Here is a 25,611-nt window from a genome sequence, read left to right on the forward strand (position 1 = left end):
ATAGCAGTTTATTCTCTTTGAATAGTTATTGTGTATAATGCCTAGGCCCACTGGTGTGTCAGGCAGAGTATAACGTTCAATAGAACCTCAATTAAATGTCACATTTATAACCATCAACCTCTGTTATCTGTCCACCCGCTACAATTCTTAGATTATTTTTATAAGTAATTTTATTTCACTGGTAGAATATTCTACATTTTATTGATCTGTTTGGTCATTGACAATTGGCCAAGTCACTAAAACCATTACTAGAGTCAAAGCTAAAACTTACAAAAACAAAGATGCATTTCCTCTTGACTCACAAACAAAAAGTCCAAAGAGCACACCATGCATTACAGTTATACTGTATTACCCTGGCATGTAAGTAATTAAAAAAAAACTAACTGTTGGGTTGTTATACGCACGGGAATCAAGTAGTCAATTAAAACAAATATAATTCAGAACAGCTAGTTTACACGCATAGAAACAAATTCTGAAAGTTTCAACGGGAAAAATCATGTAAACAAATGTCAAGTGACAACAACTTCCTTCATCTGATCATAGGCCTATAAGATATACGAGGGTTGTTTTTTAAGTAAGGGCCGGTTGCGTGTATAGTCCCGTAGTAAGCACGGATGCCGCAACAAGCCACCGCGCCACTTGCCGGCATCCTTCTCCCTTCCCGTTCACACTGATGCCAGTTGCAGCTCTGTAGCTGACGTGTACGCATCGCTGTGCTACTTTATAATGTTTACGATTATTGAATCGCCCGCCGCGTGTGAGATACGGTCAGTGATACGTTTTTTGACCGCTAGAAGCCTAACAGCTGCAGGAATTCATCGTGAGTTAACAGAAGTTTATGGCTTGAATGCAATGAGTGAAGGTAAAGTGTGACAATGGGTTAGAGAGTTTAAAAATGGCTGTCAAAACGTCCATGACGAAGAACGCTAAGGCCGGCCCTCTGTGATCACTGATGATTTGGTGGCTGCAGTCGAAACAAAGGTTCGTGAGGACAGAACATTCACAATTTCCACTCTTTCTTTGCAATTTCCACAAGTTTTAAGATCAGTTTTGTACAAAATTGTGTCTGAAAAGCTAATCTTTAAGAAGTTGTGTTCTCGGTGGGTACCCAGACTCCTCACAGAGGACCACAAAGTGAAGAGATTTGCCACTTCATTGGACTTTTTGACTCGTTACGACGAAGAAGGGAATGACATGTTGAGTCAAATTGTCACTGGGGATGAAACGTGGGTATCTCATATCACTCCCAAAAGCAAGCGACAATCAATGGAATGGCGACACACAACCTCAACCGTCAATGTCAAAGCCAAACAGACTCTGTCAAAGCGCAAGATTATGGCAACTGTGTTCTGGGACCGGCGCGGTGTTTTGCTAGTGGACTTTATGCCACGAGGAACGACGATCAACTCAGATGCCTACTGTGCAACTCTAAAGAAGCTCCGCAGAGCAATTCAAAACAAATGGCGCGGCATGCTGACAAAAGGAGTTTTGCTCCTGCACAATAACGCTAGGCCTCACAACTCTCAAAAGACTCGGGATTTGATTGATTCTTTTGGCTGGGAAGTTTTGGACCATGCACGATACAGCCCCGACCTTGCTCCTAGCGATTTTCACCTTTTCTGGTACCTGAAACACCATCTTCGCGGGCAGCGCTTCAATGACGACGATGAAGTGAAAGCGGCCGTGAACTCTTGGCTGTCGGAGCAGGCGGCCAAATTCTTTGAAGAGGGAATTAAAAACTTAGTTGTACGTTATTGTGACAAGTGCTTAAATAAACAAGGCAACTATATAGAAAAATAGGTAAAAGTGTGTAGAATCAGAAAATACAAATTTTACAAAATTATTTGTATCTTTTGTTAAAAATAAAAACGGGCCTTACTTAAAAAACAACCCTTGTACATTTTAAATCCTATAATTTTACAACAAAGCAGCAATTGTATTGATTTGAAAAGCCTTGAAGTGAGATTGGCGGCAGATTCACAAACCCCCTTTTTTGAGTACAATAGCTATTCATAACGAATACCTTTCATTGAATACTATCGATACTTTATCTTACCTCCATGGCCACTGAAACCTTGGATAGATGATTCTGGCTTACCATTCTCTTCCATCCCCTGCCTTTCTAATGTAGAACCCGGTCTGGATATGCCATTCATAACTTGGTCTTCCAATCCAAGTAGGCGACTTATGTTACTCCTTAGAATACACTTTTAAAGGTTGATGTATCTTCTCTCCACTATGCACAGTCCACCCATCCGATCCTTTTATTTTGGAAAGTACCACCTCTTTATCTGGGTGTTTATTGTTTATACATATTTCTCTTAATTCTCTGTTCTTTTGTACCTCAACCTCTGTTATCTTAAACATTTTCTCTGCATTCTTTTATAAAACCCAACAATAAGTTTTATTCAATTCTTTGGTCAGTGCCCAAGCTTTTGAGCAATACAGTACTACTTGGACAGTTGTTATATAGTAGTATGAATTGATTTTAATTTCTACTGACGCCTTGCAGAATATTGGAGTTTTTTAGAGACCAACTACACTGGTTGACATTTTCATTAACAACCAAATTTTTGATATGCCGACATACACACATTCAAACATCAAGAAAAAGAAGTATCAACACGTAAACCACTTATATCTTAAATGATTAAACGGTAATGTGGTGTATAACACAAAAATCATAAAAATCCATTAAGGGGTTGATTCTGAATCGTGAATTTAAATTACCCTGTCAAGTTATTATATACTAGCTGTGTGCCCGTTCTACGCACGGGGATCTTATGGTAGTCAGTTGAAACCTTCTTATATTAAGATTAAGAACAGCAGTTAGTTTGCATATTTGCAGATATGCTGGCAAAACTATTATATATAAACCTTCGCAAATACAGTATCTGACAGTTCAAGCCAAAATAAATGCTTCACAATTAAATGTCACCCGGATCGTTATGGTCCATATGTCCAATGATTAAACTAAAAAATGTTTTATAGATCCATGAAGCGTAGCCCTAAAGTAGGCCTATAATTGAAAGTTACTTTCCACATCGATTAACTTAAACGTATTTAAAGTACTACCTAAACCTCACCATTTAACACTTTATTCCGGTTGACATTTTCAGTATCAAAGGTGCTCTTGTCCATTCCGTGAAACACTGTGAAATAAGGACATTAATGCGTTACCAACAGACATACACACAACAATCCAAAAAAGGCCACGAACTATTGATACATAAACAATATAAAGGCGTAAACAATTCATGATGGTTTGCCCAACATATGTTTTACTCAAATAGGTTATCATTTTCTTAGCATACCGGGTAAGCTAAGATTTGGAATCCAGACAGAAAAAGCAAAACTTATACAGAGTTAAGACATCACTTAAATTGAATACGGACGGCTCTAATAAATAAGATGCAACCCCAACGATAACTAATTTGTAAACTACAGTGATGTGTTGGTACCTACGTAAAAATGATTCTAGCAGCTACCAACGGTTCTAAGGAAAAGAACCAGTACCTACGTAAGAACCTACCTAAGAACTATAGTACATCTGACCAATTAAATACATTAATATCTAGTCCCGAGGTTATTGATCTCTTGCTTTTGGATTTTCTCGTAAAAAGTTATAGCGTAAACTTATCTGTGTCAGTTTGAAAAAAAAAACAACCTTACCCAAACAACTTTTTGTTATTTAATAGATTACGCATTCTCTAAACAATGATTAGTATATCTATTAACATTAGAAGGAAATGTGACGAAAATCACACAATGTTGGGGTTTTGGTCATTTGTAATTATATTTCTTAAGTAGGTAGGCCATGTATTCTATGGAAAAGTACCGGTATCAAGGATCGTCGTCAAAAAGGTTGTTATGAATAAATATGTAGGCTTACGTACCCAAGATATGAGCTATGGGCCTATTGGCTGTATGGTCCAGCGATTGCATCACACGGTGAGTAGAAACAGAAAGTGACACATTGGAAAAGCGAGTTTAGCACTTCCTCTGTTAAACCTCTGTTACAATCACCCACTGCAGTTGTGATTTTTTACTTTACACTTATCACAACCGCCATTGAAGCGCCGTCAATGAGTGGAAACCTTTTTTGTAAGTTATTGGCGACGATCATTTCAGTGTCCAGCCCTATACAACACTGATTCAAGGTCTTCTTTCTGGTTGTCAAAACTCAAGAAACATTTTATACTCAAAGAATTTCTGGTTCCGATTTGGACGATGTCTAGTTATTTAATTTCATTTACGGTTACACTATTAGACTATATTATTGCACTTGCGATTAATTAAATCCGTTATGTAAGAAAAACGTTTTTAATCTCACTTGGTTGGGATTTGCTTTCAAAACGTGACTCGAAATGGTTGCGGTATTTGTAAACAACATTTGTAAACATATCATTGACAGCTAGAAAAAATAATCTTGATCCGAACAGCTGTTTGTTATTTCATAGACGATTATGTGATAAAAATTGAACGAAAATTTGACAAAAATCGCACAAAACTGCATTTTTGAACGTCCGTAATTTTATTTACAAAGTAGTGAGGCTATATTTAAATCACTAAAGACACTCTCGCCAATCCAGTGAATACATTAAAATGACTTGGATCTTGATAGGTACTCTGGTTTTCACGGAGAAGATTGCGTAAAATGCCATCTTGAGTGTTACAGACAAAGGGAAAGACAGACAGACAGACAGAAATAGAGATAAGACTCGTTTCTGCTTCTTTAATGTATAAAACGTAAAAATAACAGTATATAATTCTGAGCAAAGTACAGACAAAACTCTAATTTTATTTATATAGAAGAAGATAACATATGTATTATTCACTTGTACAGGTTTAATTTTTTTCAAAATCTTAAATTATCTTACTGTAAGTTTATAACAGGATTTATGTAATCTGTCTATTCACTTAACTGTCACGCTCTTGTATGTCATGTGTAGGAGTGTTGGACTATAGTTGGAGCTGATCTGTCGCTCTTTAAATATATTTCAGACAATACAAAAAATACATACATAAATGGCAAAAGTGACTAACACAAATATATGGTTGTTACAGATATAAATGTGAAAAAAAATAACCAAGACTACATCAGTGAGAGAAAAAGAATAAGAACAAGTCAGAAGGTGTTTCCCATCAGCATCAACACGTCAATTGTAAGCACCTTAATAATTGAAGCATTCATTTGTTTTTCACATCAACTAAGTCCACATAAATTGTCAGAATTGTTAAAGACCATAAAAAATGGACGATACACAATTACCAAGTTGTGTGAAATACTGGCTTACAGAAGCAAAACATGATTGTTTCTTTGTCCTTGGCTGTGATAGTGGCCCAGAGGAAAAGATTGGAGCTGTTAGAGAAATTCTTATGGGTTACAGTAAACCTTTCAGAACTATGTTGGGGGAAGGTGAAATGGCTGAAAAAGGCAATATCCGAGTGACTGATGTGGAACCAGATACATTCAGAAACTTTTTAAAATGTATTTATGGAGCAAGTCATTTGTTAATACCTGAGCTTTGTTTTGAGGAAAAGGCAAAACTTCTCTATGTTTATGAAAAGTACTTGGTAGATGATTTGAAGAATGAATTAATCAAAGATATGGTAAAAACACTTTCATTTGAGAACATATTTGTTGCTCTTTCACATCCAGTATGTCATGTAACACCACGTCTCAAGAGCGAAATGATTTCAATTGTGAGCCATAATCTAGCAAGATTAGTAAGTGATGATAGATTTTTGGAGGTGAATAACAGTGGAATAAAGTGGATCCTGCAATTGGAGTATATTCCAGTCGAAGAAATTGAACTCTGGCATGCAGTTTTGAAATGGGCCAAATCCAAAACCGATTCATTGGATGGAAACGTTCATCGGCAGTGCATTTTTGATCTTTTAAAATACGTTCGTTTTTTGACAATGAAAAACGATGAATTTTGGGATTGGGTTGTTTCTACAGAAATTCTTAACAAAGAAGAAATTCATGCTATTTGCAGATCATCAGTATCAGGTAAACCACATTGCATTGAATACTTGAGTGAAATTACAGAAAATAGATGTAATAAACATCCCAGGGCCGAATGTATAAAAAGCTGTTTAGAAGAATATCCAAAATATCTTACCAAGCCTCATTCTGCACATTTTCACTCCTATGTCAATTTGGCAAATTTTGAGGCACAGCAAAATCAATATTCTCAAACTCATCCCTGGGCGGGGCATTTTTGGTACCTCCTTGTTGCTAAGCGTGATGACTGTTTATCAGTATTTCTTGGATGTGATGGAAAAAGTATTGTTAACTGTAGTGTCCATGGTGAGATGAGTCTAATAAATCAGTGTGGAAAATCTGATGTAACCCGGAAGTTTAATGTAAAGTTTAGTCCCTCAAAACCAGACTGGGGGTTTTCCAAGTTTTATCAGTGGGATGCCCTACTCAATGAAGATAATGGATTTGTTAAAGATAACAGTGTTATTTTAGTTGTTAAAATACAACTAGGGTCTGAAGATTGAAAGCAATGGCCTTACCTTATTTACTTTAGGCACATGTTAATGAAAGTCGATTGACATTACTAGTACAATCCAAGTAGCCAAAATAATGGCCTAACCTCAACATCCAAAGTGAAAGCTAACTTTTGACTGTTTGTGTATTGTATGATAAGAAGTTACCATTTTGAGTTTCAGGTTTGTGGGGAGGGAGGGGGTTGAGGTTGAAGAATAGGTAGTTTTTTTTTAATATTCGATTACCTTGTGGCTTAGCGCAAAACATTTTTTTTTTTACAAAAATATCTACAATAAATTTTAAGCAAGAATGGTTTTCTTCATAATCTTATCTTGTTGAAATAACTTGTTACAGAGTTATAAAAGCTTAAAAATACAGTAGACATTTTTCAGCCATTTTTAACAAAAATATGAATACTATGTTAAGAACTGAAATTGTTCATAGATCATTTTTGTAAATAGCATGTTTTACGCTAAACCATGTGGTTATCGAGATATTTAATAAAAACAAAATATTTTTCAACTTTAACCCCCTCCCTCCCCCCAAACCTGACACTCAAAATTGTTTAATTGTGTAACCATACAATAAGGGTACTTACTATAGAACAGGTTAGAGTCAAAAGTTTGCTTTCACTTTGGATGTCGAGGTTTAAGTTTATTTGTCCTGTACTACATTCTCTAAACTCTATTATTACAGTATCTTTTCCTGATTGTTATACCATTCAGTTAATAGAATCTATAATTTAATTTTGGCAACAAACTTTTATTTCTCCAAGCAAACCTGAATATTGCTAATCTTTGCTGACTATTAACATAGAATTTAGTCTGTTATGCCAACAATTTCATTATTGATTTATCCAATACAACATAGTATTTTGAAATATTCAATGTACTGTATTGGTGAGTACAGTTTCCCTTACAGTATTGTTTAAAGCTCTAACATGAAAGTATGCTTTGCATTTGAACTAAACACAAAGATTAATTTTCCCAACTCTAAATGGGGTCAGTATACCAAAATGAGTTTTATTAATTGGGTTACTTGTTCTAAGTATGTACTTGTTTATAGTTTATTGTTGTAAGAAAGTTAAATGGTGTTGTGAGACCTGAAATCTGATGTAAGGGCGTAGAGGAAAACAAGATGAGGATAAAAACAAAGTAGTGCTGGGAAATTCTTGTTTGTGTATTAATTTTCTTTACTTCTAGCACACTATAAAGAGTTGCCTATTCTGTGCTACCCTATATTCTGTGGTTCTGGATCTCACTGTACCTGAATATATGGTCAGATTCCATATCTTTAAAAAAATGGTATAACTAAGTTGTGTTTAATTAGATACTGACAGAAATAACACCTATTGTTTTTTACATTTGTAACAGAAATTAGGTACAGTTCATTTTGGGTGGATTTATTTATTTTTAAATACAAAAATTTACTGTCCAAAATTCAAAGTAGCATACAATACTGTTATTTTAAGATAATTTAAAATGGTTACAGTTAAAACTATACTATAAAGGCTCGATTGTTAAAAGATATTTTGTCTGGTATAATCAGTCTCATTTTGGGGGTTACAGTTTTTCAACCTTGAAAGTTGTTATTATGAAAAGTCAAAACTACCTTTGTATTGTAACAGCCTATAGTTAACATGCATTGTACAATCATAACTTTTCCGCCCATTGCTTCAGGATATGTACAATTTTAAGACAAGGTACCAAAGAATTATGCCAAAGAGCCTGAAGCGATTATGCCAATAATTATCAAAGAGTTTGTAAAAAAAAGGGTATGTAAATGTATCAATCAGCAGTTTAGTGAAATTAGATTTGATGTTTATTGATTGTTAGTCTCAGTATTGTATACTCAACTTTTGATTGTTTATAAGTTATTTTGTGTGTAATAAAATAACATTTAAACGTTGAAATTTTGCATTTTTCCTCCATTTCAAATTTTGGTCTGTATGTCATTAATTTATGCTCAACTGTTACACACTGTTTGGCTATAACAATGTTTTTACTTGAACCATTTATTACATTGAAAAAACATACAAAAAATTAATATATATTCTCAGATAAAACCTGTTGTTTTTTTTGACAAATTCTCATGGTCCTTTTAACTTTAAAACAAAATGGTAAACCCCCAATGCTGTATAGATAGCGGTACAAATGTTCCAATTTTACCAATAAAATATAGTTACTCCCACCGCTGACCTAATAAAGGCGGGGACACACTTGTCATACACCCTTCCGGCCCGACTCCGATCATACTGTGGTACGACTGTCGGAGAGGGGAATGTTACTTAACTTTGAACGCGGGTGTTTACACCTTTCCGACACGCGTCACGTCATACTCCGATCCTACTCAGATTTTAACTCCGATCACGCACCGACACTGTAGTCAATTCGTTTGTCGGATGCAGGACGGGTTGTTTCTTAAGAATCACCTTTGTTCTTAAGGTTTAAAAATAATGGTTTAAGATAAACCACGGCGGTTAATATATGCCGATGATTGATGTGAAATCTGTGCATGCATACCTTCAATTCAAGACCTCAATCATGGAAATCGGACGGGTAGAAGAGCCAAACGAACTTAAGAGAGAAAAACCAAAGTGTTTAATATATAAGATGGGCACTTAAGTAAACCACCTAACTTTCCTTCCATGCAGAATGAACCAGAATTCTCAGTTTTCCACTGTCCTCCAGAGATGTCTGACTTTCTTCCTCTTCATCTAGACAAACCGCCATCATGGCTAAATCCCAAAGTGCAAAGTTTTTGAACATGTTTATCACCTTCCGCACGTAGTTTACAATCAGACTGGCGAGTGTTGATCGACCCGGTGGAGGAAACCGGAGATGGGTCAGAAGCGCGTATGACATGTGTGTTCACCCCCTCCGATCCTTCTGGAATCCCGCAAATCGGATCGTAGTAGGATCGGAAGAGTGTATGACAAGTTTGTCCCCGCCTTAAGGGGTTTTCACAAGCTAGTGAGAGAAATTATTGTCTGCTGATACAGTTTTTTTTTTTCATGGCCAACAACAATCATAAAAAAGCTGCAACAAAAATTTGAATTTCCTTCTTAGGATGAGCTTGACATTGTGTTATGCTAATAGACTTTCATGCTATTGTAAATTCAGAATCATGTTAGGCTACCATTACTAGTCCTATAGGGTCGCGGCTTTATTACATAGATAAAATTCATTGGTGATTGGCGGGATTTTAACCCAGGGCTTCAGGGCTCCGAAGTCCCAGGTTCAAATCCTGGGAGAGTACCACTAGTATATTATTATAGAGTATCACTAGTAGTAGTAGTACTCTACTTCATTTTAGTGACCAGCTCGCTCCCCTCTCTATGGTGATGCAGCCAAGCCTTATCTATACTTCTATTTTAGGAGAGATTTACCCAAGTAATCAATATCTTAGTGAGGTCTACATAGAGTTATCTGAACTATAGGCTGGCTCCAAGGTAAACAGATTCTCCCGACATTGAATAATTTGCTTCCATTATTGATAAAAAATAAACACCGAGATTTTTATGACAAGATAAACTGACCTAGCCTGTTGTCCATTTTTGTTTGATAGGACGAAATAAACATTTGTCGCCATAATCTATAGTCCCACAACACGTGACTTATTCATCCAAAATGTGTTCTTGTCTTCATTTTAATGTCATATTCATTAGTAACTGTCAAAGAAACTGATGCATTTCATTAGAAGTAGAAATGGCAGAGTCAAGTGATATTATGTATTTCAAGGGCTCAAGGGTTTCAGGAAGCTAACTAATTGTTCCCAAATTATTGGAAATTTAACATTACAAAATACAATTTGTTCGAAACGTGTAAATATTGTATCAGTATTAAAACATTTAAATATTAGTTTAATTCATAAGTAAATTTCAATTTGAGGTAGTTAATCTTAAAACAAAATAAAACCTTCTGTATAATTTATTTATTTTGTGATTCCTTATAGGCAAGTTATTTTTGTAACATTTACCAACAATTAATAATACACCAAATTTTTTAGGTAGGAATATATTTGAAAAACACATAGGCATTGTAAATTTTGCAATGTTAATTTTATTCATACTACTATAGCTTTATTGTTGTCTAGACACAATAATTCTCAAACAACATTTAAATGGTCAGTTTACAGTTGACAACACAGCGTAACAGATAAAACGTGCTCAACACAATGTGAATATCCAACACTTTGGGATATAGGAATTGAACTGCGTTTATTTAACAAGGGATTCCCGTATATACGAGGATTCTCTCACAATACAAACAATGGCCAACCTAACTAATTTACGTTTTTGAATTATCTGTTTTCATGTTCTAACTAAAGTTTTTATGGTACAAATTAAGAGAGATATAGCATATTATTTTCTAAAAAAAAGTAATTTTGAACAAGATTTACAGTTTGTAACCAAATTCAAATTTAAATATTACTACCTTACATTTTTAAAATATACGATTTAAAATTGAAATTTTTATTTGCACCAACTCAGTTTATAAGCATTTGTTACAACCCCCCCCCTCAGCAAAAACCGTAACTGTACATGAGGTAATACCAAAACTAACAGGCTTTGGATTTTACAATGGGAGGAGACCTAACTCAAGTGTCTAAAATCATTATCACCCAGAAGAGTACCTTTTGATATATCTGTAAATGTATACAACAAATACTTAAAGCAGTAAACAATCTCAAATCAAATTATTAAGTTATGTACATGAATATAGGGTCAATGGAGTATAAAATATGTCATGAAAATCTTAAAGGTATGAAAAAATAGTGTAAATTTATATTACAGTATTACTGTAAACAGAATTGAATAATTTATAAATAAAAACCTTTTTTAAACAAAACTTTTCTAAACGCACTAAAAAGTAGAAAATAATTCATAAATATGTGGAGAGTATAAATACTTGTAAGATTTAAAGCAAAAAACGTGGGGTGCATGCAATAGATAATTTACAATTACCTTCACCTATTGAACTAATGTATTAATATCAATTGCATGCACCCAACGTTTTTCGTTTTAAATCTTTCAAGTATTTATTATCTCCAATATATATTTAGTTTTTAATGTGTGTGGATGTTAAATCTATTTCAAGCATCTATATCAGATTAAGACAGAGGCATGTGGGAAATCTAAGATTTATTTGAGTTTCTTTTCATATAATTATGTATTAGATTGAATGTATGGCCTACCTACTAACTATAAATATATCAATCTATTTAATTTATTGTTTATCTTTATTTTTAAATGTTTGTTTGTATAAAGAATCTCTTGGGAGCATAACCTGTACCTCTTAACCTCTGCTCTTCGAACTGTCAAATTTAAGTATTTACAGCTGATTTAAATTAATTGATATATTTACATTCTTTCAAAATGTAAACATGGAAAATTTGGAAGCCAATGGGGCGTAGCCCAAGGGAAATATGAAAATTAAATGATATAATATTAGATTGTCATCCATTTGTGAGCTATGTTTCAAGTCTCTAGCTCATTGGGAACTTAGTATAAAATTGGTTGCAAAATTTGTACCGGACAAGAAAGTGAGCTAATAAAAACGTTTTAAAAATAAGCTAACTCAACGACATTTTCAGTTCTGTATTAAAACAACTCAAATCACAGCTGATTTTTACCAAAGAGCTGTTCTATTCCTCAACAAGTGTTTTAATAATGTAAATTTTATCAATATCGATCAATCAATAAAATTATGTTCATTTTTAAGTTTAACGGTTTTAAGATTACACATAAAACAATGGTTATAAACAACCATAAACAAATTCAGTAAATAATAATTAACATAGTAAAACACATTTTATAATATAGTTAGACTGTAGAAATAATACAAAATATTCAAAGTACACTTTCCTTTCTTGTAACACATTGGTAAAATCCTGCCCATATTTAAAATTTTAAAAAGATAAACCAATTTAATCAGCTTGATAAGAATTTTTAAATAACTAGTACTGTACCAAGAGAAAAGCTTAGTAATGATAGTTATTAAAATGAGTATGCATTTAAAATGGAATTTAAAAAATTAAAATCCATACCAACTATATTGGAAAATTTACCATCTTCCATTTCATTTTACATAATAAATTTAAGAAAATCTTTGACAAATTTTATGAATTTTATCAATATGTTTTAGAATTTTTTAGTATCGTATAAACGCAATTCTTAATGATTGAGTATTTATGTTTAAAACATTAAAAGTACTTGAAGCCATCCGATCCCTCCATATAATTCCATTGTGTAAATTGGACATACATGTATAATAAACAAATTTAGTATTTCTTAAACAAAGTGTTATGTAAAAATTCTATCGATATAAAACATTTGCTAAGGGTGTGAACTGTTTTGTCTTGGAGTAGTATAGTTTTAGGTTCATTGAAGAAAAAGCAGACATGAGGAGGAACTGATATTGTTCTAGGCCTGGAGTGGCTTTATCAGTTAGTGTCTGTCTGTCTGCCAGCAAGGTGGTGTCTCAGTGCTCAGTTTGTGGTCAGTAAGTAGTGAGTGTTAGATCAGAAGCATATGCTGGAATGTGTTATCAGAAAGCTTTAAACATTACCGAGGTTACATATGATTGATAAATAATATTTAACAACTAGGCTATGTAAATACTTGTTTATTAAGTTAGGATGGGAAAATTTCTCAAATTGTTTCCAGATATTCCATAAATAAACTAGCTTAATTTTCTAAATAAAATGTCTCACTCAAATGTGGATGGTATTGTTGATATTATAAAAATTAGTATGGTTCCTATCAGTGTTGTTAAAGATGAGAATACAACTAATTCAAATGTTATGAATGAATCCTCAAATGATGTGAATTCTAATCCTCTTCATAAACTTGATAAACTTATTCAAAACTTTAAGGATTCATTCATCAATGAAACATCAGAAGAGCACAAAAATGAAGTTGAGGTTTTGTCTAGTAAGAATTGCATTGATAATATTTTCATAAGTGAATTTCCACATAAAAGTGAAAATGAAAGTATACAGAATAATCCGGAGTCAAATAGTTTTGAAAATGAAAATGGAATAATGATTCAAAACGAGCCTGAAGGATGCATTCTTGAACACAAATCTATAAATTCGTCACAATCTAGTGATACTTTGGAGTTAACTCAAAATTTCTATCGTTTCCAAAGTGTGTTCAAATCATTTAATGAAATGTCAAATGAGACTAAGATTTTTGAAGGAGTAAACAAAACTGTGCACCATTCTACGGCGACAGAAAAGTTAGAAACTAATGGCACCGACAACACAAATGAGTATACAAATCCTTTTGAAACATTATGTCAGTTGTTGCAAGAAGAAGATTTCAACTGTAGTAAAAATATTCCAAAACCGACTATAGATAAACTACCAGAAACTTCCTCTACCGAGGACACCGACGAGAAAAATTCCACTTACACAACAGTGGATTCTAATAAAACACAAGCAAATGATTTGGATTATACCCAAGGTACAACTTTGCAAAATGACTTGAGTTTTTTGAATCTGGAAGGAACTTCAATCTCCGATCAAGATAGAGAGAAGGCAAGCGAGAGGAACTGTTTTTCAACAGAGAGAGTTTTTATTCTAGAAGGTGATGTAGAGGTAGATATTCATGACGCTATCAGGCGAGACGATGAATTTCTCTTGAAGCAACTGTTGGCCAGAGGAGCTGACCCGGATGAACCAGATTGGAGAAGAAGAGGAGATCCACCAATAGTACAGGCGGCTCTCAAGCAAAACGTATCTATTGTCAAGTAAGTAACTTTGATTTAAACTTTATCAATTAAAAATTGTATAGTCATAAAAACAGAAATTAAGAAATAGTAATTTTTGGTTAAATATTTGTTTTAGTGTTGCCGCAATGTAAAAAATGCTTTCAAAATTAGGTCCATCACTAGTGTTTGCATAAAGTACTATAGAGAAAGCGAACATTACAAAAGTAGTTAGATGTTGACACCATAATTTTATACATAGGACAGGTGGTTATAATTTGGTTTCATTTATTCAAAAACCTGTTAAATAGTTTTGATTTTTAGCTTACAGATTCTTTGCTTGAAAACAAAATGACAATACCCCCGCCGCAGCAAACCTGCAGATTAAGCGAATTTCCATTTGACTGATTACACTGAAATGTCTACTTAAAAATATAACATTTATTCTTGATTTAAATAGAATTAGTTTAACAAGTACTTAGGTTTGCTGCATCAGGGAGGGTAAAACTTTTTTTTTGTAAAATGTGAATAGTTAGTAAGAAATAAAAACATTTTCCAAATTTGATCAAAATATGTTCACAAACAAGCAAACTACAACAGTTTACTTATTCTCCATTAGAATAACATGGGAATTTTAAATTTACAATTTTTTTGAATTTTCTCCGTAACCATTAGGCGCATAATAACGCTTCAATGTACTAAATTATTTGTTTTTTTAAGCTCTACAAAATGGTTTGGAAAGAAATTGCTAAATTTTATGTTTTTTAGGTCAAAAATGGGAAAAACCTATTTTTACCCCATAAAACCCCCCGTAAACCCCCGTTCCCATGGTCCGATCATGCTGGATCGCGAACTCGTTCGAATAAACGTACGTTTACACGTTTGTACCAAATTTCATCAAAATCGGATCATTTTTGCTCGAGTTATCGTGCTGACGGACACATATATATATATATATATATATATATATATATATGAATTTGAACGGATGGTGTTTTTGATCTCTAGGGACCTCAAAACGAAAAAAAAAAATCGGTCCCGCGTCCAGGTCTTACCATGAGTACTACGGTAATAGCTTATTCCCTATATGGGAAATTCGCTAAAAACCAAGAACTCCTTACAAATGCTTATTGCAAGATTGAACATAAGAAAATTACAGGTTTACAATATGTCAAGCTATGTTAATAACATATTTTTTGTTAAACAACCAAATCAAGCATGAAGCAACCAGTTTAAAAAACGAATAACGTGATAATAATAATACAGGGTGTTTTTAAAAGAATGCCGGGATTTCAAACGGTCGTTGCTCGGGGACTATTCAAGATAATTAAACGATTTAAACGTCAAATCGAAGGGAAAAGAATAAAGTTTTTTTCTCATTCTTTCATACAATTCGGAATGATTTAATAACATTCAGACTTTCATCAATCTTATATGAGCGTAAAACCGGCAAAGTCTGTACGCTTAGGGCGATCGGCATGTTTATCTGATGTCTTAACTGAATCTTTTCGGCACAAAGACTCTATCTTTTATAGATAACATCATAAAGTAACCAATTTAGGTTCGTTAAACTGAAGACATCGTGGAACAATTGATTGCTTCGGGCTTATGATGCAGAAATGTCGGATTTCATCGACTATGTCATCGTTTGTTTTTAGCCGGCCGGGTATCTTTTCAAAACACTTCGGTGCCACGAAACTCATTAAGTTAATCATCAAGTAGATTTAAATTAAGTTTAATTTAGCAATGGATACAAACTCTGCGAACCACAGATTGCAATCTGTGCCTTCTGTTGCGCCGTAAACGTCGTACTGGCGACTGGTGTCAGACATATGAGTCACAATAGCGGCCTATCACGCCGAAACTGTTTTACGCAAACCAAGGTCAAAGTTTCCTCCCTTGCTGCACGGTAAACAAAACTTAGTTATTTTAGCTTTAATTTGACGTATAAAACGTTTAGTTACCTTGAATAGTATCCAAGCAGTTACCATTTAAAATCCCGGCATTCTTTTAAAAACCCCCTGTATTTTATTGTAATTTAATACAGGATAGTATAATTGTCACATTTACAATCAAAAGAAAACACAAATGCAATTAGCATTCAGAAAAGATTATGCTGCAGAGTTTACACAACACATAACTCGGTCAATTTTCTTACACAACAAAGTGCTTGTAATATGTAATTGTGTGTAAGAATGTCGTAAGCATGCTGATAGAACATTTGACTATGAATGGGAGTGAAAACATCGTGACTCGGCCGTAAACAAGCAAGTTGTACTCAGCAACTTACGTGCTGACAACAGTTTGTCAATGACCTTTCTTTTCATGTTTACATCAACACAATACTGTCTTGCCACAATATTGTGATTAAAGTATCCAGAGGATAAGTATTAGCAATGTTACGCCAAAAATAAAATACCCACTGCAGCAAACCTGCAGATTAGGCGAATTCCCATTTACCTGGTTAGATTTTCATAAAAATATTCTCATGAAGTTGTTTATGTCATTAGACATACAACAACACTTGAATATACTATTTTTTAAGCCTTACAAAACAGTTTGGAAATAATTCAAAATTTTATGTTTCGGGGGTCAAAAATGGGAAAAACCAATTTTCACCCCATAAAACTTTGGTCCCATAGTGTAATCCTGCTGGTTTGTGAACTCATTCTAATAAATGAAGGTTTACATGTTTGTACTAGATTTCAAATTAGTCCCGGGTCAAGGTCTCACCATGAGATCTACATTTGGGAAATTTGCTCAAACATTATAGAATTTTACATGTAATTTAATAATAGGTTATACAGGGTTAGGCAAAAGTCTGGAACCCCCCAGTTAACTTTTTAACGCGTTGCAGTAGGAAAACCAAACTCAGCACATATTTACAACATAAGAATTGCACTTTTAGCGAATTTCCCTGTAGGGAAGTATTAGCGAATTTCCCTATAGGGAAGTAGCTATTACCGTAGGTCTCATGGTAAGACCTAAGCCCGGGACCGATTTACTTCTTCATTTTGATGTCCCCAGAGGCCAAAAACACCATTTGTTCAAATTTATATATATATAAATATATATTAAAAATCAAAAACATATTTAACAAAGTACCCTTTTAGTAATTATTTTATTTTTCATGACAACATGTTTCGGAACTAAGTCCATTATCAAGTCATTTTTACCATAACCTCATTCTTTAAACTAACAAAATTAAAAATATAATCATATGTAAAAATAATAAAATATAAACTATGTTAACTAAATCTTAATAAATTTTGGTATTAATTTTTTCTTTCTTTCCTTCCTTAGTTTTTCAGTTTTATCGTAGATAGGTTGGTTTAATTTTGGAATCATTGTGTTAAGTATGTTGTTGGGGTCCTTTTTGTTGTGTATATAAATATTTAGCTCTTCTTTTACATTAAGTTTCTCACGTTCTTTTTCATATTCTAAAATTGTTAGATTCTTTCATGTTTTTATAACTGTGGTCTGTGTTCATTATATGGTCGGCGAAGTTCGACTTCATTGATATTTGATTTTTTGATTTCAATGCTTAAAATTAATACCAAAATTTATTAAGATTTAGTTAACATAGTTTATATTTTATTATTTTTACATATGATTATATTTTTAATTTTGTTAGTTTAAAGAATGAGGTTTTGGTAAAAATGACTTGATAATGGACTTAGTTCCGAATGAATGAAAAGTTGCAATTTTGTGTGTCCATGGATGATTCGAATTTTTTGGAATTATTATGTCTGTAGTTGTGGGTTTTCTGAATATATTAAAAGAATGTTTGTTGTTTTGGATGGAAATTGTTAGATCTAGGAAATTGATTTCTTTTTGTTGGGTTTCTTTTTCATTAATACACAGTAGTCAACGTTCCTTTAAATAAAGAAAATTACAAGAAAGAAGTCGACACTATAAAATATCTAGCTGAAAAAAATGGATATAGAAGCAAAATGATTGATAATATGATCAAGAAGAAAATTAAGAAAAGAAATGAATTAAAATCAAACTTAGAAAACAATTCGAAACACAAAGAAGAAAAGAAATTCATGTGCGTCCCATACAACAACAATTTTAACAAAGCAATCAGGAAAACATTCAAACATACCCCAGTAAAATTAAGCTACAGAACAAAAAATAACATTTTTAAAATCATACAAAATAAAACCAACAATCCTATAACAATCAATACAGCAAATATATACAATGCATCTGGTATCTACAAAACTAAATGTTCTGACTGTGACAACTACTACATTGGACAAACCTATCGAAATTTTAAAGTTAGATTCAACGAACATATACAGACATATAAATCGAAGAACAAAACATCAATGAAATCAAATTTTGCAGATCATTTACTAAAATCCAAACATAAGTTTACTAAGATCGAAGAAAACTTAACAATATTAGAAATTGAAAAAGACAGAGAAAAATTGAATGTAAAAGAAGAAATTAATATTTATATGAACTACAAAAATAACAAATCAAACATTTTAAATACAATGATTCCAAAATTGAATAATCCAATATATGAAAAAATAGCAAAATTGAGAAAATATTAATGAAAATAAGTACAATACATCATATAGTATATAAATTAATCAATGAAGACAAAATTATGTTACAAGTTAGAAAAGTTTTATAATATCATATGTTATTTATTTATTAACATATCTTATTTTGATTTTTGTTTACTTTGAAAATGGCCTTAGAGCCGAAACTATAGTCAGTAAATATTTTAATAAATAATTTTACTTGGGTACTAAGTTTATTAATGTTTAATCTTTATTTATATATAGTAGCCCTATTTTTCTATTTTTCATATATATATATATTTGTCCATCCGCACGATAACTTGAGTAATTTTTGTCCGATTTTGATAAAATTTGGTTTGAAGGTGTAAGGTGGGATAAACTTGAATGAGTTCGCGAACCAGCATGATCGGACTATGGGAAGGGGGGTTTATGGGGGGTTTTATGGGGTAAAAATAGGTTTTTCCCATTTTTGACCCTAAAAACACAAAATTTCACAATTTCTTTTTAAACCATTTTGTAGAGCTTAAAAAAACAAATAATTTAGTATATTGAAGCGTTATTATGCGCCTAATGGTTACGGAGAAAATTCAAAAAAATTGTAATTTTAAAATTCCCCTGTTATTCTTATGGAGAATAAGTCAACTGTTGTAGTTTGCTTGTTTATGAACATATTTTGATCAAATTTGGAAAATACATTCATTTCTTACAAAACTACAGTATTAACATTTTACAACAAAAACACTTTTTTACCCTCCCTGTTGCAGCAAACCTAAGTACTTGTTAAACTAATTTTATTTAAATAGGGAATAAATGTGATATTTTTAAGGAGACTTTTTTTAGTAAAATCCAATCAGGCAAATGGAAATTCGCTAAGACTGCAGCTTTGCTGCGGCGGGGGTATTTCATAAAAGCTACAACTTTGCCCCAGCCCCCAAAATGGGGTATTTTGTGTGCAGCCCCAAGTTTTCAAATGTAAACACCTATCATGTGACCCCTCATTTGAAAGGGTTTATCAAGAGAAATTGAATGGCGCAAACCAGAGGTCAATATCGCAACCCTAATCAAAATGGTAGCCCTTTTAATTATTTAAGATGAGCAAGCAAGATATAAAGTCTGGTCACCCTCAGTTAACTTTAAAAATTATATATTTTAATACTGACCAAAAGGTGAATTCTCTTTTTTTATTAAGGTATGCTGAGTTTAGTTTTCCTGCTATAACATGTTAAAAAGTCAATAGGGGATATTTCAAAATGCCTGCCATTTTGATTAGGGGTGCGATATTGACCTCTAGTTTGCGCCATTTAATTTGTCTTGAGAAACACTTTAAAATGAGGGGTCACATGATAAGGAAACGCACGAGCTCTAGGTGTTTACATTTGAAAATTTGGGGCTGCCCCCAGAATACCCCATTTTGGGGGCCGGGTATAAGTTCTAACTTTAATGAAAAGGTGCATTTTTTATGTTGTAAACATGTGCCGACTCTTGCTTACTCATATTAAATTAAAATGGCTGCCATTTTGATTAGGGGTGCAATATTGACCTCCGGTTTGCACCATTCAATTTCCCTTTATAAGCCCTTTCAAATGAGGGGTCACATGATAGGTGTTCACATTTGAAAATTTGGGGCTGCCCCCAAAATACCCCATTTTGGGGGCTGGGGCAAAGTTTTAACTTGGATGAAAAAGTGCAATTACTTATGTTGTAAATATTTGCCTAGTTTGGTTTTCCTACTGCAACGCGTTAAAAAGTTAACTGGGGGGTTCCAGACTTTTGCCTAACCCTGTATACTGTGATATTTAAAGGACTTTTTGTGATTAATTTGCTGGTTTCTAATATGCTTTACAAATTAAATTCCTATATTTAATTAAATATATTTATTCCATAAAGTTAACAATTTGTCCATTACTGTAACAATTTCCAAAATTTTCACAGTAATTTAATATAGATATGACTGGGGAGATTTGCATCTCTTTGGTGCTACCTTTTTCAGTTTTTGATACTATAATATTGTCAATGAGGAAATTCAGTTTTTTAATACTGTATGTGTCTTTTCAGTTTGGCACTATAAACTTTAAGTTAGAAAAATAGAATCTTAATAAATCTAACTTTTATTTTTATAACTATTGTGTTTGACTATTATAAATAATAGTATTATGATACTTATCATGTTATATGTTATAATGTTAATATTGTATCAGTTTGTTCTTAAAATATCTAACTTCTTCTTTGTTTAATAAGAAATGTTTGTATAAAGATAGTTTATCAAACTAATATGGACTTTAACTTGTTTTTCCATTGGGCATTTTTAAGATTTTAATAATTGTTAATTTCAATTAGAATACATGTCTGGATGTATTGTTAGACAAAACATCAATTTTTCTGGTCGAAAAGTACTGACATTTTAATACCTCTACTACATGTTAAAATGAGGGATGTATTGTTAGACAAAACATAAATTTTTCTGGTTGAAAAGTACTGACATTTTAATACCTCTTACGGTACAAAATGAGTTGTGTATACATGTTTTTTTACTTGTACTATTTACTCAACCAAAATGGTTTATTTTATCACTAGGGCCTAAAGTGGCTCTTTTTTTCCTGTGTGGTGAACTATATTTTTCTTCATAATGCATTATAAATTAAATTAACATACAGAGCTATAAAACGAAATAATGCTTATGTAAAGATAACCTCCCAAAAAGACTTCCAGCTTGTTTTCAATTCTGCTATTAAGCAGCTGTTTAGTAAGTGATTTAATAATTTTGTCTATTATAATTGTGTAACAGTACATTATACCATTGATACGTCAAGCAACCAACAACAATAGACTAAAACCTTACCTAATAAATCAATCGATAAATAATTTCTATCAATACAATTGCCATAATTGAAATTTACAACTGCTTACAACAGCTGATTTAATTCCCTAGAGACTAAAAAAGATTTTACTCCCTGTTACTTTATACCTCCAACGCATGCATTAAAAACTACTGTTTTTGCTGCATTATGATGAAAATGGTTTTTGCCTTCTCTGTTAGTGTGTGTTAATGTGATCAAGTAGGCCTAAGTCTGGGGCAAAATTTCTTGACACCTAGGGTTGAGTACAAAAAATATATTTCTGGATTTGTTCATTCCATTTTACCAGTCACAGCTGGGGAATATTGGTTAGGTTGCAATAGACCTGTAGGTTAGGGGTTAAATCCTGTCAAATTGTTTAGGTCATATTGCTATGATAGGTACTTCCAAGGGCACTTTGAACTGTGTAGGTCCACCTATTAAGTAAAATATTGTAGATTTCTTATGCGATTTGATATCTCCAACATTAGACTAGATATAAGATTTGTATGGTATCAACACACCAAAGTACATATTTTAAGAGGATGATGAGTAGAAATAAATGAGATATCACCGGTTTTTTACTAGATTAAGTTGTTTCTAGAGTCAGGACCTATACAAATTCCATTGATCAAATGAGAATTGTCTAGTTTTGAAATTTTGATCCTCTAATTGAATCGGAAACCTGATTTCTAGGATAGCACTACAGTATATCCATTCAACTTTATGAAGGCAATTAGGAAAGCCAATAATTTTTACCATCCCCCTAATATGTTACAAATATTTTAATGTAATATAGGCTATTCATTGACACTATTCAATGTACCAAGCATGTACAGATGACGAATAAAGATATTTTGATTTGATTTGATTTGAATACTTCCAGAGCTCTATGTTTGGCCGGCTGTGATGTCAACTTGACGAGTGTCAGAGGGGAGACAGCGCTACACATGGCTGTGAGTCGTCGTCCCGTCTGTCTGCCACTGCTAGACGCACTCCTGACCGCTGGGTGTAATCCCAACACCCAGGACAAGCTGCGTGGGTGTTCCGCTCTCCACTGCGTCTCAGGATTTGCGGACGACGAGCCTCAAGTTTTTCTCAAACTTGTAGCCATCACCAATGTCAATTTACGAGACCACAGACACAGCACAGTCCTGCACCGAGTCGCAGCGAGTAGCAACAACGTGACATGGATAAAACAGGTGAATGTTTTGTGAAAAATTTGGGTACTGGTAGGCCTACTTATTGGATTTTTTTAAACAAGAGGGAGTGTTTAGTTTTAAATCGTTACCTTGTGACAAGTTTTTAAAACACATTATTATAAAATATAAATATCAGTTAATAAAATAAATGATGAAGATACATCTTACTAAAGTGATCAGTAAGATGTCAAGATCCATACTTACAATTAATCTCTAAGTTAAGAAATATATCCTAAACTCTTGTTGTTTGTTTTGAACAACTAATTTACCACTATAGTTAGTAGTTCATGTCCTTTTTCAGCTGCTGGAGTTAGGAGCAGACCCGAGTGTGCAGAACGACCGTGGTGAGACAGCACTGTGTGTAGCCCTAGAAAGGGGTTGGGAAGCGGGGGCACTGGCTTTAGTGGCGGGGGGCACTGATCTCCACCACACCAACCTCTACCGTGAGACTGCCCTGCATATAGCAGCTAGACATAACCAGGTTAGAATGTGATTTTATTTATTTTTCCAGTGGCAAGAACTAGAAAATTTAATTATTTGTTACCAGTTTTGTAGCCTTTGTTCTTGCAGGTTAGATGTTTCCATCAGTGTAACTTCAGGGAGTAGGGAAGATGTCCACTCCTGTTCCCTACTCCCTTAAGATGCCAATCAGCGTAGGGAAGTTTATCCAGTATGGCGTTCTGGTCAAATAAGAAGAAATACAAAGCTAAAATGTTTTAAACTAACGTGAAATCTGTTCTTAATGTGTGCCAAACCTGCAAAATAACAAATGCTGTAACACAAGACTACAAATTCTTCATTAACAAATGTCTCAGACAAATACTCAACAAGTTTTGGCCAGAAAGAATAAAAGCTATTGAGAAGAGCAAAAGAAAGTCCTGTTGGTGATACAAAAAAGAAAGTTTGGGTGGATAGACCACACCCTAAAAAAGCCAAATGACAACATTGCCAGACAAACCCTTGAATGTAACCCTCAGGGAAACAGAAGGAGAGGGAGGCCAAAGATGACTTGGAGAAGATCCGTACAACAAGAAATCAAGGAAGAAGGAAAGAGCTGGGGTGAAGTAAAAAGGATGGCCCAAAATCGAGTGTGGTGGAAGGCTGCTTTTGTTGCAGCCCTAAAACCCCCATGGAAGAAAGGAACTTAAATCAAGTAAGTAAAAATGGGGGCACTGGTTCTAGTTTGGTGGGGGGTGGCAGATCTCCACCACACTAACCTTTGCCGTGTATAATATTTTTAGATGACTGAAATATGGAGGTCTGGAGGTCAAACCCCTATGACACTTTTCCTTTTACAAGTGACAAAAATGGTATAGTTTGATGTTAAAAAATGTCTGAGGTAACCAATTAGGTGTTAACACTAGTCTGACACAGGCCAGTGTGGTGGCAGCATTGTTGCGGCAATGTGCCGAGGTGAATTCTCAGGACTTGGCTGGCAACACTGCGCTTCACCTGGCCGCAGGACGAGGCTACGTCAACACCGTGCGGCAGCTGCTGACTTGTCCCAATCTGAACCTAGAAACTCACAACTGTGAAGAAGCAACTCCACTCACCTGCGCTGTGGAGAGTGGCTTCATCTCGGTCGTTCAGGTAGGCTTAAGTCTTACAGTAGAACTAGTCCGTAATGTACATATTAGAAACAAAGTATATGAAATTAATAGAAGAAGAGAAAGTATCTAGAAAAACTATAGAAACATGAAATAAACAATGGTCTAGTAGCCACTTATGATACACCACATTTTTTAAACAATATCTGAAGGTTAATAATGGTTTTCAGGAAGACCAATATGAATATTTTTCAATAATAATTCCAGTCAGTATTCTTGTGTGGAATGTACAGGAGTAACATGGCCTAAATGAGAATAATAATGAATTTTCTCATACAATAGCCTACTTATATATATAACTTAACCTCTGAGATTGAATTAATGAGCGTTGAGAAAAATCTTGGCCCAATCCAAGATCAAAACGGATGGAGATTTAGGAGAATGAATTAGAGTTTAGGAATGTATTTAGGATACCAGATATTTTTAAAGACTATACATTCCAGGAAGATGGGAGCCTATTTAATCTAGGCTGGACAACATCAGAGTGAGTTGTGACATTAGCTTAGTTATTGCAGCAATGGCTAAATTCAAATTTATTGAGTAAGGTAGACACGAGTTGTGTAGTTGAAAAAGAAATATTGAATAGTTAATTACGACTGCTACCTTAGTAACCCAGAAGGAAACCCCCTCTTGGCAGACTGTATAAGAGGCAGAAGCACCTAGTTCAAATTGATATTGCATGTTCTGAAATTCTCATGATGTATGTTACAGATGTTGGTAGAAGCTGAGGAGGTGGACCTAGAGCCAGCACTGGACGTTGCCAAGCAGAGTTACCGCAGACTCTCCCAGCCAGAGATGTGTCAGTTGTTGACCAGGGAGCTGGCTCGTAGACAAACGCCTCACCTAACATAACTATCTAATCATATTTTTCATTTTCAAAGTACTTTATTAACATAGAAAGAATGTTTCAATCAATTTCCCAAGTTTCCTATTCCGAGTACATTTCATTAAAATACTATTTTATTAATACCGTAATACAAGAGCTTACAGCAATGAATGGATATAATTATAATAGTTACAATAAATTTATTTATTTGAAAACAAATTTTTGTCAATCTTTTTGTTTGCCCCTTACACATTACCAAATTATCTGATAGTTAATTTTTTTTTATTCTTCTCTATGCTTGAGTCGATTCTTCTGTTTAATCAATATTTTTTAATTGACTTAGGTCTCGGCCCCCCCCCTGGCTTTAAAATTCAATTAACTGAGTCAAGA

The 25,611-nt window shown here is 33.6% G+C and overlaps 2 protein-coding genes across 5 annotated transcripts in view; both read left to right on the plus strand.

Moving 5' to 3' along the window:
- The window catches only part of LOC128993607 (uncharacterized), a 76,619-nt gene extending 69,843 nt beyond the window's left edge, over positions 1-6,776 (plus strand). For all 4 annotated transcript variants that reach the window (XM_054417603.1, XM_054417604.1, XM_054417605.1 and 1 more), the window contains one exon: positions 5,068-6,776. In XM_054417603.1, coding sequence (XP_054273578.1) covers positions 5,254-6,513 — 1,260 coding nt within the window. In that variant the 5' untranslated portion in view covers positions 5,068-5,253 and the 3' untranslated portion in view covers positions 6,514-6,776. The remainder of the gene's footprint in view (positions 1-5,067) is intronic.
- Positions 6,777-12,982: 6,206 nt separating this feature from the next.
- Positions 12,983-25,389, plus strand: LOC128993606 (death-associated protein kinase 1-like). The gene is made up of 5 exons (XM_054417597.1): positions 12,983-14,256; positions 22,473-22,788; positions 23,090-23,269; positions 24,163-24,378; positions 25,107-25,389. Exons 1-5 carry the CDS (start codon positions 13,208-13,210, stop codon positions 25,245-25,247), a joined length of 1,902 nt encoding a protein of 633 aa, XP_054273572.1. The 5' UTR covers positions 12,983-13,207; the 3' UTR covers positions 25,248-25,389.
- Positions 25,390-25,611: the final 222 nt, after the last annotated feature.

The sequence above is a fragment of the Macrosteles quadrilineatus genome, unplaced genomic scaffold (assembly GCF_028750875.1).
Source record: "Macrosteles quadrilineatus isolate MER2022 unplaced genomic scaffold, UCM_ALF_1.0 Scaffold_4__1_contigs__length_99947679, whole genome shotgun sequence".
In the NCBI taxonomy this organism is placed as follows: domain Eukaryota; kingdom Metazoa; phylum Arthropoda; class Insecta; order Hemiptera; family Cicadellidae; genus Macrosteles; species Macrosteles quadrilineatus.

Coding starts and splice junctions, on each gene's coding strand:
- LOC128993606 (XM_054417597.1), top strand. CDS start 13,208: ATGTCTCACTCAAATGTGGATGGTATTGTTGATATTATAAAAATTAGT. Junction 14,257..22,472: donor CAAAACGTATCTATTGTCAA/GTAAGTAACTTT, acceptor GAATACTTCCAG/AGCTCTATGTTTGGCCGGCT. Junction 22,789..23,089: donor ACGTGACATGGATAAAACAG/GTGAATGTTTTG, acceptor GTCCTTTTTCAG/CTGCTGGAGTTAGGAGCAGA.